General features: G+C 36.1%; 1 protein-coding gene across 1 annotated transcript in view; it reads right to left on the minus strand.

The window, feature by feature from the left end:
• Nucleotides 1-9,853, minus strand: part of LOC108974143 (protein Skeletor, isoforms B/C) — a 72,933-nt gene extending 63,080 nt beyond the window's left edge. The window contains exon 1 of the mRNA XM_018941820.1: nt 8,272-9,853. Coding sequence (XP_018797365.1) covers nt 8,272-8,500 — 229 coding nt within the window. The 5' untranslated portion in view covers nt 8,501-9,853. The remainder of the gene's footprint in view (nt 1-8,271) is intronic.
• Nucleotides 9,854-20,172: the final 10,319 nt, after the last annotated feature.

Raw genomic sequence — 20,172 nt, forward strand, 5'->3', positions numbered from 1 at the left:
TATGGTGTAGTATCTCTTCTGRATACTTTGTTCGGATATTGTAGCATTGCCTTTGAAGATAGCAGCTCGAAAATGCTGCAGTGGTTCGATATCGGCAGTTCTGACAAATGAGCAGGTTCGGATGGAAAAAAAACGTGTGAAAAATTTCAGACCGATATCTCAAAAACTGAGAGACTTATTCGTGTGGATAAATAGACGGACGAACATGTCTCAATCGACCGAGCTTCAGATAATTTATGCAGTATATAAATTTCGGGTATCCGATGTTTGCTTTTGGGTCTTACATACTTGTTGTTAAACTTAACATACTCGGTTCAGGGTATGAATATGGATTTCAACTAAAGGTGCCCTTATAAGAGATATATTGTATATATCAGAACAACTACTTATTCGCTGTATTTTATCTGAGAGCTAATACAATGTGATTATTATTATTATGTAGCACGGATGATGGTTTCTTAGAATTTTCTGTTCACATAAATGTCTTATCTATAGAAGCTTACTAGCCTCAGAACTAGTGTCACAGAACTTACCCACTTAATTTGAGGACATCTAGAATTCTATGTTAATATCCTCCGACATTTCGAAATCAAAACCTCAATTTCATTCAGCAAAAGAGAACGTTCTATCTTACGGAACAACCCTTTATTACTGTTACATCCAGCACATTGGAAAAACAATTCAACAGTGGAATAAACATACTCAAAACGGCGGTCCTATACAACAAACGGAGTTCATTTTGCAAAATAAAATTTCTGAATTGTCATTAACTGTCACTAACTGTAAACCCAAACATAATCTCTAATTAATAAATAAATTACAATCAATAAAACGCTTCGAAACTGCTGTAATTAAACGTTTCAAACGAAATGTGTGAATTTCACCGCCTCATTTAAAAATCAATTTTTACATTAAACCTGTTTACACGAATAACCCATTACATAGTATGTATGTATGTAGTATGAATATACCTATATATAATTTATGCAAGATATTTTAGAAAGTGCTATATGTATGTAAGAACGTACTGATATAGTATATATACATCCGTACATTCACATGCGATGTCGATTACATGAACTGTATTCGTGTCAAGCCAGTACAAAATAAGCTCAAAACACTTTTTAGGCTAATAACCTCACATTGTTGAAAAAAAGAGCAAAGGCAAAGACAAAGCAGTCAACAAAAGCACAACAGCAACAACAATGGTTCGATTTTATGTGGTGATGGCTAATTTTAGATTACCGGCTGAGCATAACTTGCTGCCAAGGCTTAAATTTGTACAAATTCATAAAGAATTAGACAACAACAATAGTTTTAATGGAGACACTGCTGGTTTATTGGGTATTAACGTATGCTTGATATGATTCTTAATATACATGGTTTATTTTATTTCATTTAGTTTTTTATAAATGTGATCATAACAATGGTTAGAACAAAGGACAGTTATTTAGTAAATACCTTTAAATGAGTTAATATATCCGTCAGGATTACCATGTTGAGGAAATGTATTAAAATATTTTATATATTCATTATAAAGATTTTTGCTTACATCTAGATACAAAACAGGATGGCGACATTTATGACACTCAATTAAAAAATAAGTATAGCCTCTTCGTTTACAGCATAGGCAACGAACCTTTCAGAGAGAAAACTGCACCCAAATCTACGACATATTATATTAAGGCTTATACATTATATATACGTTCATATTACATATCTCACTAAAATCGACATCTTCACTAAGAAGTATTTGAAATAAGTATTTAAGAATTTTTTAAACCAGAGCTTTTCCACCCTAAATTAATTCTCTCCATTTTAGTTGCTTACAAAACTTTGAAGTGCAGCCCGCAAAGGCTTTGTGCTCCTTATTATCGATAATAGACCTTATCGCCCGAGTATAAACCCATCGTGCGGATGTGGAAGAACTCAGGATCAGCTGCGATGGCCCAATCAGTCATCTGTTTTAAATTTTAAATTTTATTATATTTTTATTAAATTTTAGAAAAGACAAAAATAAGTAATAAAACTCAACCCAACAAATCGTGGCAGTGAAATACGAAAAAATATCCGAAAAACTTCGTACAAGTTTCTATTTGAAACCAAATAACCAGAGTTTTGCGAAGTAATGAAGGCAAGTAATCTCCGAATGGACCAAAACACACCAACTTTGAGAGAATTCGAGAAGCAGAAGAAGAGGAGACCTCCGCTCCGTTAGAAAGACCAGGTGGACGATTAGAACGCTGTTGTAAACTCGACTATAACCGCGTAAGCGATGTCTACGCCAATAAAGAAAAAAAATGAGATGATTTGGACTTCCGCATTTTCCGGGAACGTGAATTTACGTAATAATTAATTTCTGACAATTTCTGTCAGCCCTATAGATTTCTATATGCTATACATAATACAAACAAAATTTCGCTCGAAGTCTTCGTGATGGACATTAACAGTCATGAGTGACTTAGAAAAAGATGGTTGACTTAAAGGTATATAAGCTACGCGCAACACTCTCAACTTTTATACGGACGGCTCGAAAATGCACGATAGAGTTTGGGCGAGAATATACTGTCCAGAATTAGTTATAAGGCAGCCTTTTAAGTCGTCGGACTACTGCAGTATATTTTAAGCTGAGATCTTTGCTATTGCGAAAGCCGCGGAATTCGCCTCTAATGTACGTGCCGACAATTACAGAGTCTACATCTACGATTCAAGGCAGTAACCGCGTATTAGATATTAGCCAGAAGGGAAGGCTTCTAGGGAAGCAGGGTATCAGTGGAAAGTGTTGCCAGAAGCAAGTAACTTCACTTCTAGTGAACGGGCTACCTGGGTGCAAAACTGCAAAAGTCATGTGCAAAACGGTAGATCGAATGTACACAAAATAGCTATTAGCACTCGAAAGAAAAGACTATATGGGAGTAGTAACTGGTCACAGTCTGATGGCGACACACTGCCGCAGAATGGGGCTGACAGATCGAGAAGCCTGCAGGAAATGTGTAAAACAAGGCACAAACAATGGAACATCTCACGGTAAGATACTCTGGAGGAGAGGTATCGACACAGAGTCTGTTAAAATTCGCGTCTAGCAGGCATCCTAAAAGACGACTAGTCCTCATGGAATCAGTAACTGAGCTGCATGTGGTATCGCAAAAGACCTAAACTGGTCTATGCATTACTTATTGGTCTACCAGATTAACCTAACTAAACCCATAGATAGCGCTAGATTGAGTAAGAAGAAGTCAGAAAATTGTAGTGAATTCTAAGTAGTGATTACTTTTCACAGGTAATGTATAATCATTAAATCATTTTGCGGTTATTTGGAAACAATCATGTAGTCTCTCTCATTTTTTCAAGAATCGGACGGAAAATTACTTTAATTAACTACATAAATGCATAAATAGGCCAACTTTAGCAAGTTCGTCGACTTCTAATAATTTTTATATACTTGCATAAATAAGCGTATGTACATATATATGTATTTAATAATAAACAGTAGCTAATAGCATTAAGTTTTGTAAACCGTAAACCGCAATTATTTTAATTTTTTTCTTTCTTTGAATTGTAATATTTCAAAATTTCCACTTAACCAAACCAAAAATTAGCTTCACCGAGAAAAATCAATCACCAATCGTAGAATTTGATGTTATGCAACGTTTTGGCAGCAAAAGTCGCTGACCGAGCTTTCAAAATGCTTATAATTTATACAAAATTGCCGGTTCTCGCGACGCACGCTTTTCGACAAATATACAAAATACAACATACATATATATGTACATATACATATTTATATGTATTAACGAAGCAGAGAATCGCATGGATCGGTAATTGCCATTAAAATCTATATGGGAGCATTGAACTAGAAATCCGGATCAGAGTATAAACTGACAGAGTTATGAAAATATCAGCATAGGCAGTTAGTTACAGCTTTTAGGCAATAAATAAACCCCTAAGCAGCGAGGCTGTTACAAGCATTCGCTATTTCGTTGATTAATGACCGTGATTAGGCGTTTACACTCCTCTTACTTATGAATGATCTTCGTACGCGGCAGCCTAAGCAATCAACTAAACACTTTTTGTAATGCTTACTGATGAGATAAAACAAAATTCTGGAAAATTTCGAAAGTTCTGCAAAGGTATTTTTTTAGTTTATAGAATCATTCATATGTAACAAAAATATATTTCTTTTGATTTATGTGCAAATATGCGAATTTACATTAAGGCGCGTCTCATTTTGAAGCAAAAAAATCTTGTGAGTTTTGGCAAACTTTAAAAGGGAGTATATGGCTTAAAGTAAATTATGGCATAAACAATTTAGCACCAAATTGTATGTTGAAGTGGAAAGGGAAGGTTTAGGAAATTTATTTCGATTTCTATTGTATAGGGGAGTCGAAAAAGCATTTTCGTATTTTGTCAATAGATGTCGGTGCAGTCTCCAGTGCTACCAATCACATACCATATAGTGTTGGAAAGGTGAGATTTTAAGCTTCATTTAATCAAAAAAAAAACTTAAATTAGGAGAAGTTGAAAAAAGTTCCAACTGTTCAAAAATGAGTGAAAATAATGGAAAAATTCGCTATATTTGAAAATTTTTGTATAAAAATGGGAATGCAAGTCACCAATGAAATTTGTCAAGTTTACGAAGACAATGCTGTAACATTAGTTCGCTCGCTTCCGTTCTGGAAATTTCGATGTGAAGATGCACCTCTTCCTGGTCGACCTTTCTTTGAAAAAGTCCATGAAATTATGGAAAAGATTGACCAGAACCATTACATTAGCAAACATGACATTCCTAAGGAACTTAACATGCATCATCAAATGGTTTTGAACTTTTTAAAGAAAAGGCTGGCTACAAAAAGAAGCTCGACGTTTGGATACCACTTGAATTGCCTGTGAGAAATTTAATGGACCAAATTAACACCTGCGATTCTTTGCTGAAACGAATTGAAATCGAACCATTTTTAAAGCAAATGTTAACAAGAGACGAAAAGTGGATCAAATACGGCAATAATGTGCAAAAAATATCATAGCCCAAGTGTGGTGAAGCTCAACAAGTGGTCGCAAAGCCAGGATAGACGCCCCGAAATGATATGCTGAGTGTTATGTGGAATGGGAAAGGAATCAGTCACTATGAGCTTGGCTGGGAAGTTTCGATGCATCCCTGACCTTGCACCATTGGACTACCAGTTATTTCGGGATGCAGAACTGTCTTAATGGAGTAAAGTTGGCTTGAAGAGAAGAATGCGAAAATTACTTGTCGCAGTTTTTCGCAGAAAAACCAGAAGCGTTTTACACTGATGGAATAATGTCTCTAGCGGAAAAATGGCGAGTGTGGTCGACCAAAATGGTATATATTTGGTTCATTAAATTCATTATAAATATAAAAAAATGTGGAGTTTGATTAAAAAAATACTTTTTCGACTACGTTATATAAACATGTTGCATTTCATGGCTTGAAATTTGAATAACCCTTCATTATAAAAATATTGCGAATACTTTGGTTACACCGAGTTTCTAGATCACCCTAATTTGTGCTTCGATATAAAAAAACGCTAACAATGTCAACTATTTTTCTAAGAAAAACAACTTTCCACTTAGACAATGTTAGCACGCTAGATGGCAATCTATGTCAAATATTTTCCGTTTCACTTTTTTTCGATTGTGTTAATTAATTTTTTCTTCGTGTCACCAATGACGCTGTTTCTTAGTGAGTACCCTCGCAATTAGCGGTTGGCTAAAACAGTCGGCGCAAGTATCGACTGACAGCCGGATGCTGTTGACAGACTTTTTGGGTCGTTCGCGCGCCAATAAGCACCAACTTTCAAATTAATACTTGAACACGAGAAGTTTGTAACTGTAAATATGCATGTACATATTTAAAATAAAATTGATTTAAGCGATCGTGAGTGTATATAGTAAGTGCTAATAGGAGAAATAAATATGCAGTATCTTCAATGTTTATTGGCTGCTGTCTGTCTCCTGAGCTGCATTACTCATTTAATTGCTTCGCAGAGAAGACGTCAAATAAGAGGAAGCGTGAAGTACAATTCTTTGTTGTTGATTTTTGCATTTAACAGTCCCTTAAAGTATCTTTATGAGGAAATATCAAATAAAGGTGTGCTGCTGCTGGCATGTTTGCGCTATAAATATTAGTTTTGCTAAAAGTAGTAATGCAAATTTTTAAAATAAACATTTTTCAATTATTATGTCACAATAAATATTATAATATTTGTACGCAATTGACCTTATTTTTTGAGTTTATCATCTGCTGAGGACGACTATTGAACATATTGCCATGATCAGTTGTGATCACTTGAGCAAAAAAATGGTTTCTACACGATCTGTGTTGGCTCAGCAGTTATCTATAAAACTGACAACTTCAAATATTCGAGAACTCGGAAATTCTTTTAGTGTACTGAAAGTATTGCCTTTATTCAGAAACAAGTTTTTAACCTAACCTGAAATATGTTCAGAAAAACTCGATTATCGAAATGTGAGAATGTAATCGTCAATGGCGACCGCTTTCACGCCTTGATAACTGACTATTTGATGTCTGAAACTTAAGCTCGTGATCTCGGCGACATTTGGTTTCAACAAAGCGACGACACTTCCCACACATCGCATAAATCAATGGATTTTATTGAGAGAACACTTCTATAAGGAGATAATTGAGAAGACCAACTGACCGGTTTGGGCCGGTCGAATTGCCACCAAGATCGTGTGATATTACATCATTAGACTTTTTCCTGTGCGAATATGTAAAGTCTAAAGTCTATGCGGACAATTCCCCTTCGATTCAAGCCTTGGAGCAAAACATTACGTGTGTCATTCGCCAGCTACCAGTTTGTTGGAATTATAACAAACATTCCACATCAAATTTGAAGTTTCTGTGTTTTTTCTTAAGGGTAAAGTAGGGAATCTCGAAATGGATCATGGATCATATGTATAAAGAATGCACATAGGTAGATTGCTAAGCTCAGCAAATCAGCAAATTGTTTCTTTAAAACGTTGTAAACATCTTCGAATGTAGTTCCTTATCGTGACCAGTAGGTAGAAAATAGGTGAGTTGTATCATCTCACTCAAAAGATTCTCATAAAGTGTAATTAACAAAGAGAATATTGTGAACTGAGCGTTCAGGGAGGTGTCACTGATTGGCTACATAGGTCTCACGTTTTACTAACCCTTCCTTGACTCTTTACCAGTGAATGGCGTACTTGGAGTCCAAACCATCTATTGCAGAGAGCTAGAGTTGCCGCATTAAACAAAAGTACACCTAGCGCCACTTCGTTGTGTGTATTGTAGCAGCACCTACTTATCCAAAATAGACCCTAACATACAAAACCTATGTCCTGCATTCAATGAGTCTCCGCTAGACACCCATTAGCTCTTCGCATGCCCAATGAAACTAACTCACTTAGCTCCCCTCTCTCTACTATCCGAACCTGTCGAAACAGCTCGTTTCCTGGGACTACCATTAAATGATTTCGATGGCGGTTAACTTTTTGCTTTTCCCCAAGTAATGTCTGGATAATCGTTACAACAAAAAACAAACTTAGAAATCCATTGGACCTAAATATAATATTTTACATCGGTAAATGAACTGAAATTATTTTGATTTTAGAAAAATATGTTTAGTTTATGAAGAGATATAACCCCAACTGGTGCACTGACCAATTTGTGCCTTCTTTTTCTGACGAGTACTGAAAATCAGCACAAACCAGAGTCATAACAGCTCCTTCGGGTTGTTGAACAATAAAATACCTGGGTGCATAAAAATACAAACGATTCTTTGTAATTCGAAGAAATCTGAGGTCTCTCAAAGTCTCTTACTGAATCAAGCCTATGCAGACAGATCCTTTTGGAGTATATATCTCTTTATTCACATCAAAGTGGTTAAAATTAGAGGGATTTGATAATTATTTGGAACCAAAGCAACAGTTTTTGACGAATAAAAACAGCAGCTAGCCAAGCTAATGGGCAAAATTCCAGGTGGAATGTGCCAATAGCAAACTTGAGTCTAAAAAAGTCACGCAATTGATCACTTTTCGCCATAGAACCCATATTTCAACAGATTTTGGAAGTTTAAAGTGGTCATCATAGAAAAAAAAACGACTACTTTAGCAACCGAGCTTTTACTCAAAGCGCTTCACATGAATTATATTCAAATACTTTCAGTAAGTGGTCCAGCACCCTAATAGAACTTGTACTCACACTTATACTACTTATATCATACAATAATTACATAATTTTTATTAAAGAAAATAATTTCGACTTACCATTTTGTACGAGGCAGCTGAGCAGGACGACGAAACCGATGAGTATGCAAGCCAACGGCCTATGTAGCACGCTGTAACTGGAGACAGCTGTCGACGCTGCAAATCGGCTGCGATTCTCACGCGGCGCACTTGTCGTTGTATTTGTATTTAGACTTTCTGCTGCCACTGTGCACATTCCCTGACGAAGCGATTTGTACGCGCGAGCTCGCGTTATATATTCGTACGACATTTTCGGCTGTTTTAGTAGGCGCGGCGAAGTGCGTTACTGACGCGACGGCGAATGAAGAGAGCGCGGCGATGCGACGGAAAGAAGTTTTTGCTAGCAAGAAAAAGGCGAACTAATAAGCGAGCGTGATAATGCAACGAACCACAAGCGGAAATGTTATTAACTGCGAGAAAATAGGAATAACGGGCTATTGGAGTTGGAGTTGGAGTTGTAGTTGGTATCAGTGGGCGAGTTTGTGAGCCGCGCGTTGCTTATGAAATGCGGCGCCTTCAAAAAATGCGCTTCGCTTATACGTTCGGCATGCACAAACGGTTGCTTTGGGGGCGATTTTTTTTAATTACACGCTAGCGTTGTTGTTGATGCTGCTTCTTCTTTTCGCCGACTAGCAATGGCGTTAATGATAATGATGGCGGCGACGACGACAATGGCAACTTTGTATTCATTGATTTGTTGCCGCCAACAGTTTTTATTGCTTTTGTGCTGTGTTGTTGTTGTAATGTAGTAATAGTAAATGTCTTTTTACCTTCGCACGCGCATACATGCAAATCGGAAAAGTTTCACAACCGCACACACACACACACACAGACACAGGCGAATGCAAAGCAAATGTAGGCGCGTGCCTACAAGCTTACAAATACACGCGCACTCGCGCCAACACCGAACACAGTAAACGAGTGTCGACGAGTGTGATTTTGTGCTGTTTGTTCTGCCGCTACTTTGTTGTTTTTCTTTTTTCTTTTTGATTGTGTGTGTGCGTCCTTTTACTTCAACGCGCCGCCAACTATGCTACGCGCATATACACAGCGCTATGTATTTATACAACAGTTATGTTATGGTTGTTGTAAATAACAAATGTTGCGCCTATATGGCAATTGTTGTTGCGTTTGGTAGCAATCCTTTTGCTGTTACTATTATTTAGTGCTTTTGCTGGTCGTTTTTCGGCACAGCGTTATGTATTGGCTTATGTATATAAGTTTGTTTATGTATTTGTGTATATGTATTATGTATATGTATATTTACTTTTCGGCGCAGTTATTTAGTCACTGTTGAATTTTATTCCAATATTTATATTTTGTTTGTAATTTTGGTTACTGTCTTGCTTTTGTTGTTGCTTTTGTTACTGTTATTATTGTTGCAGCGCGGTTCGACCCGCACAACTTTACAAAATGGCGCATATGCATTCAGCAATTGTATAATCCTTGAAGTGAATTTTTGGTGTGGGAAATATGCTTTGAGAATTTCCCTGATTTTTCAAACTTTTATTTGAAGTTTCAGAAATTATTGCACATAAAATAGAGTTGCAGTGTTGTTTATGGCAATATTTTATATATTTTTAGTTTTTATAAAATTTTTTAATATTTTTTAGTTGTAAAAAAAAATTATTTTTATAATATATTTCAGTTTTTATCATATTTTTTGGTTTTTATAATAATAATTATTTTTTATACTATTTTTTAATATATATTTGTATACATATTTTTGTGTATTTTTTTTTAATATTTTATATATAATTTTTAATTTTCTATTAATTAAGTTTTTATTTTAAATATTTTTTTGTAATACTTTCTGCTTATATGCAAACGCAAAATTATTGTCGTCGTTTCTTGTAAGGTTATTATTTATTTAATTTTTATTAAAAATTCAGGCTTGTACAGATTTATTGTCGCCGTTTAGTATTTTATATATTTTTCAAACAAAACAAAAATTGTGTGCTTATATATTATTTATTAATATATACACATAGAATTTATTTATAATTAGTCATTCGTTTAATTTTTTTTAAATATTTTTAAATATTTTTTTTGTGTTTAAAATTGTTTTCCAATTTTTTTAGTTTTAATTATTTTCTGAACATTTTTGCCAGTTATTACTTAATTTCAGATTTTTGTCAATTGTAATTATGTTCTGCAGTTTTTGTTGGTGTTTTTAAAACTTTTTTAATTAAAAAAATTTTCAAAAATGTTTCGCATAAATTTTGTAATTTTTTTTTTTTTTTGTTTGCTAATATGTCACCTCTTTCGCAAATATTTTTCAACGTTTTGCATATATTTTCACCTTACTTTGTATCTTTGATTTATTTTATTTACTCCTTCACTTTGCAGCATTCCACGCTCCTCAACGCGTTAAACAAAAATTTTCAACCAAAACTTAAAAGTGTGTTCACCAAACGCAGATTATCACTCCATTTCGTTGCTCATCATTGATTTTTTCACAAAAACTTTTTCCAAACACTTTTGCCAGCGTTCAAATTTTTTTTCAACTTTATTCCTTCATCAATTCTGCAGCATTTTTGCTGGCTTCTACTCGCTGCGCTGCAGAAAAAACCAAAAATATTATGATTTTCCAACTTTTTTTCGGGAAATTTGCTGATGTTTTCTTTTTAATATCGCTCACTCAATTTTTTTATTTTTGTATACATACACAGACACACACACGCGCGCAGGCAAATGAAAAAGGAAACACAAAAATTTTCAATTAGCAAAACGTCTATAGCGACGCTACGCATACGCCGCGATATCCAATACGCTCGTCAGGGAATTCGGTCTCGGACTGAATACCGTAATTCCAACACATCATACAAAATGTCGCTGGAGTCAATGCTGACGCTGTCACTATCGCTGCTGCCGCTTGAGCTGTAGCTGTTGCCGCAGCCGCTTTGATGCTCTCTGCAGTATCATTACCAGTTAGCGTTGAGCTTACACTACATTTTCAACAACAACAATACTGACTTATACAACAACTTGTCAAGCTCACCACAAGCGCCAGTTGGCCTCCCCCAGCGAGTAGAGGTGCACAGCGCTGCTGCGAAGCTCTGTTTGTTGGCGCTTTTCGTGCTGCTGCCGCCGCCAGGCAAGTGTGGTGAATTTGGCGCTGAGCTCCACACCGAAAAAGCTCCAGCGCGCTGCGTATGCCCTTCCAGCAAAAAGCAAAAAATAATAACAGCAAAACCTAAAATAAAAACAATAATAATAAATTCACATAGTACAAAAAGTCGTTAGCTCAAAAACAAAGCCGCCAGCAGAATTTCTATGCAGCGCTGAAGAAACAAAAAAAAAAAACATAAATAAACTTAATCGTCCAACCTGCTAATGCTGCTGCTGTGGACGGAGTTTTTGTTGCTCTTCTATTTTTGACTGCCATTTCCGTGGTTATTACATATTTTGTTTTTGTGAAAAAAAAATATAAAAAAATAACTAGGAAAGGCTTAAGCTCAGACGAAACCAAAATTAAATACTCTGTTAAATTTTCGTAGTGCTACCGTTGTAAATGTTTCGAAATGTCTGTAGATTTCTTAAATAAGTTATAATAAAACGATATTCATTATTTTGCACTAGTCGTTATGTCAGCTAACTGGTCCCATTTTGAAGGTAAATTCATAAAACCACTACAAAATAAATCTTAGCTTTATTGGCAAAAAACTAGAACAGTCGATGTTCACAAGCTTCTCTTGGTGGTCATATCCACCAATAAAATCATAGTTAAAAACAGTTAGTAAGTACTTTGTTCCATGTGCGGATTATTAGAAAGGTGGAAAAGAACCTCCTAATTAAGCTCGCGAAGATTCTAACGCTTCATTATCGATGTGTCGGGTCTGGCGTTGTCGTGATGAACCACAAAATCCTTTTTTATTTTTCAAAGCTTTTCGCTTCTGAGTGATTGCTTCCTTCCATTAGTACGATTGTAGACAGAACAGGTCCAAATTATAGTTCGTGTTGTACACCACCTCATAGTGGATGATATACTGTGAACCCCATCAAACACGTGCACTTTCCATATCCAGTAGTCATTCATTAAAAATATGGATGGATTTAGTTTCAATTCAGTACCTTTTTGCAGCATAAACTGATTGCATACACGTCAATAAAATAAAGGAATTGGTGCATGAGAAACGATGATTAACAGTCAAAGATCTTAATGGCATCGTTAGAATATCGAATAAGTCAGTTAAAACCATTCTGAAAGATCATTTGGATCAAAGAAAAGTGAAATCACGATTGGTTCCAAAATCACACAATTGTTTGAAAAACAGCGTCGCTTTAACATCTGTGAAACAATGCTTTCCGACTAGCAGGATACTATGAGACTTATTATTACTGGCGATTAGTCTTGGATCTATGCTTACGACCGAGAAACAGACGATCAATCAGCTGAATATTGTGACAAAGGTGAGCTGAAGCCGAAAAAACCACGTTAAAGCAAGTCAAAATCAAGGTTATGTTGACAGTTTTTTTTCGATTATCGATATGTGATGTACTCCGCTTTCCTTCCGACCGGCCACTGTCAGATTCTGTTATACAAATTTGTCAGAAGGTTAGGACAGAGTAAAAAAGAAAAATATCGTTAGGTAATATGACTTCCATACGGTGACTTTTCTCATTCAAGACTGTAAGGCTTAGCCAGTGTCAATGGTGCCCTGAAAATAGCTAACAATACGATTAAAGCTAGGCTAGATAACTGAGACAGTATTTAGATAAGAATAATTAGAAAGAAGGAGCTTTTGTGTTGTCTGGATCCACTGGAACTCATCTTGAAGAAAAGAACAGTCGAAACAGTGGATTTCACCTTGCGCTAAAGGAAGTGAAAACTCGATCGATTAGATTGATCATTAAAATTCAAAAAATATGCTCTACATCGACTACCTAGAGAAGTACAAAGCGGTCCCAGTGATGTACTCTGTCGATTAATTTCATCAATTTTAAGCCGAATTGGTGGATGAGGAAAATTTCTCATTGTAGTGTCAACTATATCTAAATAGAAGATTATTAGAAAAAATTCGTGCACGGAAACAATGGAAGGATTTTACAAATTATTTAAGAACTGTAAAGAGTTTGGAAGTATAACTAAATGAATTCGATAGGTCCTCAAAAACTTATTTACCATTATAAATTAAGGGGGTGGCATTTAACATAGATTAGGTTACATTTATTTGGTAGGTCACGAGTTACGCATAGGCCAGTCTTGGTGCTTTGCGATGCCAGATGGTGTTCAGTTACTATGTCCATGAGCAGTAGTTATCTTTTAGGATTCCTGCGCTGGACGCGTATTTAACAGACTCTGCAGCCTGACTATCAACTTCTCCAGTGCATCATACCGCTTACAGCGTAGTCTTGACAATTCAGGACAAAGGCACAAGAGATACTCCATTATTTCTCTAGAGTCTTGATCTAGACATTTCCTGCTTTCTCGATCCGGCTTTTCACAAACATACATATAAGGAAATTAATGATTTCGAATTCAGTTCCTGTCTGAAAACTCCATAGATCAATTCATCGATTTTGTTCATCATTTTTACTTACAACATACATACTTCTTCTTTATGGATTCAAAGCTTCTAATTTAATTTCACTACTAATTACTTACTAATTTTCATTACGGAGGCGTTTTTTAGAGTCTTCTTTATCACGAACAGAAGTACTTAAGTGGTATAAAGCACTCAGTGAAGGACGTGAAGTCATCGAAAATTTGTCACATGCGAGTGGTCTATCCACCTCTGTTATTAACGATGACCTCGAAAAAAGTTAAAGAAACGTTGCTTGATATCAGAGATATAAGTGGATCTCGACATATCTGATGGATCGCCCTAACACGTTTTGGTTAAAGGTTTTTGTATGAAGCGTGTCCATGCAAGACTCATACAAAAAATCAAAATCTTCGTAGGTTAATGAATAAGACGTCGAAGTTGTCCAATAATCTAACCAAAACAAAAAAATACTGAAAGCACTGATATGAGGCCATCGCAGCCGAGTCTTGTAACAAGTAGATAAGGAAATTGGTTGGCATGCTTTTATCAGTCTTGAAGATGTGTGTTTCTTTGGCAGTCTTGATCAAATTTGATCAGATGGCATAACTCTATATTTTCGAATATCGAGTTTTGTAAAGTGCTACAAACAATAACAAAACTATTTTACTCTATGCAATATGTTGCGGTAGTAAAGGGAACGTCAAAGCAACAAATCATAAATGAGCAGTAGCCAACGAAGGAGCAGACGTATTAACAGTTATATTTATATATACCTATATGCACCACACATACTCACATGTCGTATTCCACACATGTTTATGCGAACATAACTGTATATTAAATATCTCTGATTGTACAAATGGCATGAGCATAAAAGTGATGACCCACCTGGGTTCCCAACTAACACGTACAAATGAATTTGAAAATGTACATATGTATGTATGTGTGTAACTACTTATGCATAGGGACTAACTAAAAGTACACTCACACCCTTGATGCCATGTGTTTTAAATTAATTTTCGTTTTTAAGCTTTCATCTTTTTTTAGCACATTTTTGTATTTACCTTCTAAATGTGTGGTTTAACTCATTGTACATTTCATATTCGTTTGCACCTTCGTTTTTGTGGTGCGCCAAAGAGTTACGGCTAGCTTTATTCCAGTTATAAATAAAATCACTTTAAATTGTTTTTGTTCTCCGTTATTTATGAAGCGCGGTAAGTTTTAAGCGCTAAGTACATTAGCCTGCGGTATATTGTGTTGGCATCTTTTTGGGATTGTACGTATGTATGTACACATGTATATGTGTATGTGTATACGTGTATAAGCCATAGCTTTAGCCAGAAAACTATCAAAAAGCCAAACATGAGAGCGCCATCACCACAAAAAGATAAATGGAACCCCAAAAGTTTCAACTGCATTGATGAAGTTGATGAAGATTTTGCCGATGTTTTTGCTTTGTGTTGCAGTTTCATTTGTTTCATCAAGCAAACACAAACCGCTGGTTAACTAAATGTTTTCATATAAATGAGTATTTCAATTTCATATATGTATGTATATGGTTCAATGATTCTCCGATGTTTTTTTGAAGTAAGAGAATTTTGAATTCGGAATGGGATAGATACCGAAAGCTGAAGAGGGAAACGAGACGCAGTGTGAAGAAAATTGCACGTAAAGATGCGGCAACTAATAGAAGGTTGATTCCCCTAACGATTGTAATGTAAGTGTAGTCTGCCCAATCCAAAAAAAGTGAAACCCCACAATCTGTGCCAACTACCATGGGATAAGCCTTCTCAACATGGCATATAAGGTTCTATCGAGCGACCTGTGTGAAAGATTAAAGCACGTCGTCAACAAACTGAATGGACCTTAACAGTATGGGGTTAGACTTGGAAAATCAACAACAAACCAGATATTCACCATACGTCAAATCTTGGAAAAAACCCCTTTGAAAGTACTCCCTAACTTGCGACTTCTTCAATCTACCGCTGCAGAAAATAATGGGAGCTGCAGAGCTTAAGCGAGCAGGTACATTCTTCTACAAATAAGAGTGTACAACTGCTATCATTCGCGCCGTTAATTCTGCTTTCTCCTGACTAGATAAAAACGCGAAGCAAATGAACGAGAGGAAGACGAAATATCTCCTGTCATCAAACAAATAGTCGTCGCACTCGCGATTCGACTCCCACTTTACTGTGAACAGTCATAACTTCGAAGTCATAGAAAATTTCGTCTATAACTCTTGCAACAAGTGCTACTTTGGACTAAATAGGCAATTGAGAAGTAAAGTCCTCTCTCGACGAACAAAGACCAAACCCTATAAGTGCCTCTTTATTCCCATCCTGTTATATGACGCAGAGTCGCCGTAAGAAGTTTTCTAGAAAGAGGTTCTGCTGAAGTTTTATGGTCCTTGCGCATTGGCAAGGGCGAATGCCACAGTCGATGAAACGGTGAGCTGTACAAGATATACGACGACATTGACATAGTTCAGCGAATTAAGAGACAGCGGCTACACTGGCTAGGTCATGTTGTCCGAATGGATGACAATAGTACAGCTTTGAAAATATTAGACGAAATATTAGATTAGAAAATCTCCACTCCGTTGAAAAGACCAGGTGCAGCAGAAAAGTAGAACAACTAAAATTCTATATTTCTTAAAGTCAACTGTGAACTGTATCCCATAACACAAAGAACTAAGCTTCATCGAAAAGGATATTTCTTCTAAATGGACTATATAATGGTTTTGATTAATTTCCATTCTATAGATATTGTATTTATATTACCATAGTGCTTAGATGGAATATGTATACTTTGGTTTCTGAAATCAAGAGGTTTCAGTTGAACAGGTGATTGGCCTTCTGCATCTGGGCCTGGTTCCGGGACTGCCGGTATTGTCCGTAGGCTGGCAGGGGTGAAGTAGTATCCTCATCGCAGATTATAAGATTATATCACTTTTCTTTTGTCCTTAGAGTCCCGTTCGTAATGAACAGGAAGTACCTCGTGAATATGATGTTTGATGAGAATAACTATGTTTTCGCATCACCCCCGTTTATCCATTTTAAATTCTAGTCAATGTCCCTCCTCCCATTAATTATACTGTAATATAGTTAAAATGGCGGTTTTTTGATCGAGAGCTGTCTTGAGGGCGTCTCGTAAACCGAATTTTTCCCAGACATGGTAACAAAGTCGAGGCTAAACTTGATAATAAACTATCTTATACCTATAAGTTTAATCGGCGATGTAAAAGTCCTTAAAGCGAGTCGACAAAATATGAGCCAAGAGTCACTGAAGCGAATGAAACTGCAACCCTCTAAGCCATAGAAGGAATTACAGACTTTTCCTGCTCTTTTCTTTGAATGTTTAGGACTATTAACCTAACCTTCCAAGCAAAATTATATGTTTTACCCCATTTAGACTTTCTGTGCTTATTGGTTACAAAAATAATGGTTTTTGTTCTACAACAAAAAACCTTTGTAATTACAATTAAAGATTCCAAAAAAAAAAATGAAATAACTACAACAACTTCAACATTAATAAAGAATTAACGACTCATAAGAACCTTCCATTCACTAATCAGAGAAGCGAAATAAGAGCCTTCAAGCGGACGGGAAATTAGATTCTTGGAAGTTCACCACACTGACAAAAACGCAACACAATCCCACATACCCTTACCCAGGCAGAAAGCGCACAAGAAAATGCATTGCACAGTTTTATATTTTCGATGGCTTCGCATCCACATTTCAATGCATCCGGCATTATTCGGCAAGATTTTACTACGTCTATGAATCGAAGGCTGCAGTAGGCGCGTAAAAAGCTTTCACGAAATACAGGGTGTGCGCCGAAAGTCGCCACGCAGCAGCACACACACACGCACATAGCGCTTCTAGCCCCGCCGCGAGCAGCCAACCGCAGTGAGCAGTGCAGCCATAAAAGCGAGCGTAAGGAGGGGAAAGGCGGCAGCAAAAATTTCTGCGACATTCAGCGCATGTCACGGAGTGCCAATGGACGCCAGCACCGGGGCTGTGGTAAATGCGATGGAAAAGAGTGAGTACGCACACACCTACTCATACATATACATGGAAGTGCTGCTCTGCGCAGGTGTATGCAGAAATGAGTTTGTAAGTGTGTGTGCACTTATGTATTGAGCGCAGTACATAAGCGCCACTGAAGTGGGCGGACTTTCCACCAGCACTAGACTCCATGGCGGAAAATGCTCGCCGGTTAAACACATTCGCAAAGTGCTCGCTGTGGTGACAGGACGTGCGCACAGCTGCTGGGCGGCGCAGTTTCGCGTACACAGAGGACTCGCTGGTGTGGTTATTTTGCATAGCTTAGCATACACACAGGGGCAAAATGATTATAATACTTTATTCTTCATAACCAGATTATAAGAATTTTTCATTTCAGGCGAATTTTCAACAATGGACCAAAGGATAGCGGAGAATTGTGTTAAAATACAACTATGAAGGTTTTCATATATTTTGTTTGTTGTGATGTTTAAGCAAAGTTAAAACCGGAATTAAAAAAAAAAAAATAACAACAACCAAAAATACCAACAAAAAATTTGTTATTGTGAATTTTTTCAAACAATTTGTGTAAAGTGTGACTTATTGCTTTTATAAACAAACAAAATTCTCTTGAAAAGCTATCTCAAAGCAACAAATGCTGGAAGAAACTTTCGGAAATTGTTGAAAATGAAATTCCTTTCAGTTATTAACTTTTTTTCCTCTGAATAAAAAAGTGTTTACTTAAAGAAATATCGTCTCGGTTGAACTGAAAGTCGTCATTGTCTTTACTATGACAATAAAGAATATTAAATGAAAACTTGGTGAGCGTTAAGGGGTGGCATGGGTTTCGCGCTCGCGTTGACAGCATAACTCCTTACAGGATCATCTAAAGTGAAAATATACGTGTTTTAGTTAAAACCTTAATTTAGAACTTGGACAAAGGAGAAAAAGGCCGAAAATTGGCTTTTTGACAGAGATTTTTGCAACAAAATTAAAGTTTCGCGACATTCTTTTTCAAAAAGTTTTAATCGAAAAAAATCCTTCATCCAGAACTGTATCTCACAGACCTGTGTAGAATTTCCTGAAGATCGGTTTAACAATATTCTCAAGAAATCTTGCCAACCGACTACAATAACACAGTTTTGAAAAACGAAACATGTTTAAAGACAGCGCACTTAGTCTAGCTAGCCTCGAGCGTACAAGTTCTCAAGGCTGTGTCTCCGAAACTATTACTCGGATCAACTTGCAAATTGAGGACAATATTCTAGAAGTGTTGCAGAGTTTAATAAACGCCAACCTATGTAAACCCTTAAGAACTAGAATGTTATTGAAATAAAAATCAAAAAAATATTAAAACAGAGAAACATGTTACCTTCGGTTGCACCGAAGCTACAATACCCTATACCTTTGCACAGAGGCTTTTTGTATAGCATAAAAGGGTATAAAAAGATCTTTCTGTTTGGAAACTGTAACGATATCTTAAATAATAATCATTACCGAAATTTTGTGAGATTATCTCTCTAATTAAAAAAGTTTTTCTTACAAGAATCTGCGTTGCCTTGGACAATAATCTCTGCCGAAGTTCGTGAAGATATCTCATCAAATAAGCAAGCTTTTCATACAAGAACTCGATTGTTCAGTTTTTATGGCGGCTATATGCTACAGTGATTTGGCCACCCTGGTGTGTAATCTGGCAACACACAACCTCATCGTGGATTATTTCAACAGCAGTGCATTGAGGAATTTGTTTGAATTTGAATCAACTGTCAGTGTTTATGAATGAATCCAATTGAGGTCATAGATCACTCCACGGTGAATCTACACATATGAGCCCAAAAGCAAAGAGCAGCTGACTGTATGGGTGCTTAAAAATATTCACCACTAAAAGTTGTTCATGAACGAAGCAGTTCCACGAAAATATTTCTGTTTTTTTTTTGTTTTTTTTTTGAAAAACTGGACATGTCGCAACTACCAGGCTTGGCTTAATGCCGAAAGACTTCTCTTTATTTCCGTATGTAAAAAATACTATTAGCTTAATAAATCTATAAGAATTTTTATTTATTTTTTTTTTTATTTCAAAATTTAAAATTTTGATTTGAGATTTCCTCAGACACCTTTTTCGAGGTGCTGTGGCGATCGGCTGCGGAGTCAAGAAAATAGAAAATTTTTCAAAATTAATCACCGATTAATAAAGTAGATTAGAATGAGATTTTATTTTCTTGCATCATATGAAAAACGTAACTAATACTGGGATTCTGTAACCAGTCTCTAGTCTCTATTTGAGCCATTCTGTGGTAAAATCTCAATTTGTGACTAGTTACTATTCACTAAACAGTCTCTAGCTTTAATCTCAAAATATTGCCTCAAATTTGAGACCTGATAGTTAGCAAGTCACAAAACCAAAAAGAACTCTTGTCTGCCATTTTGAA

The sequence above is a fragment of the Bactrocera latifrons genome, unplaced genomic scaffold (genome assembly GCF_001853355.1).
Source record: "Bactrocera latifrons isolate USDA-ARS-PBARC rearing strain unplaced genomic scaffold, ASM185335v1 scaffold_53, whole genome shotgun sequence".
Classification (NCBI taxonomy): Eukaryota; Metazoa; Arthropoda; class Insecta; order Diptera; family Tephritidae; genus Bactrocera; species Bactrocera latifrons.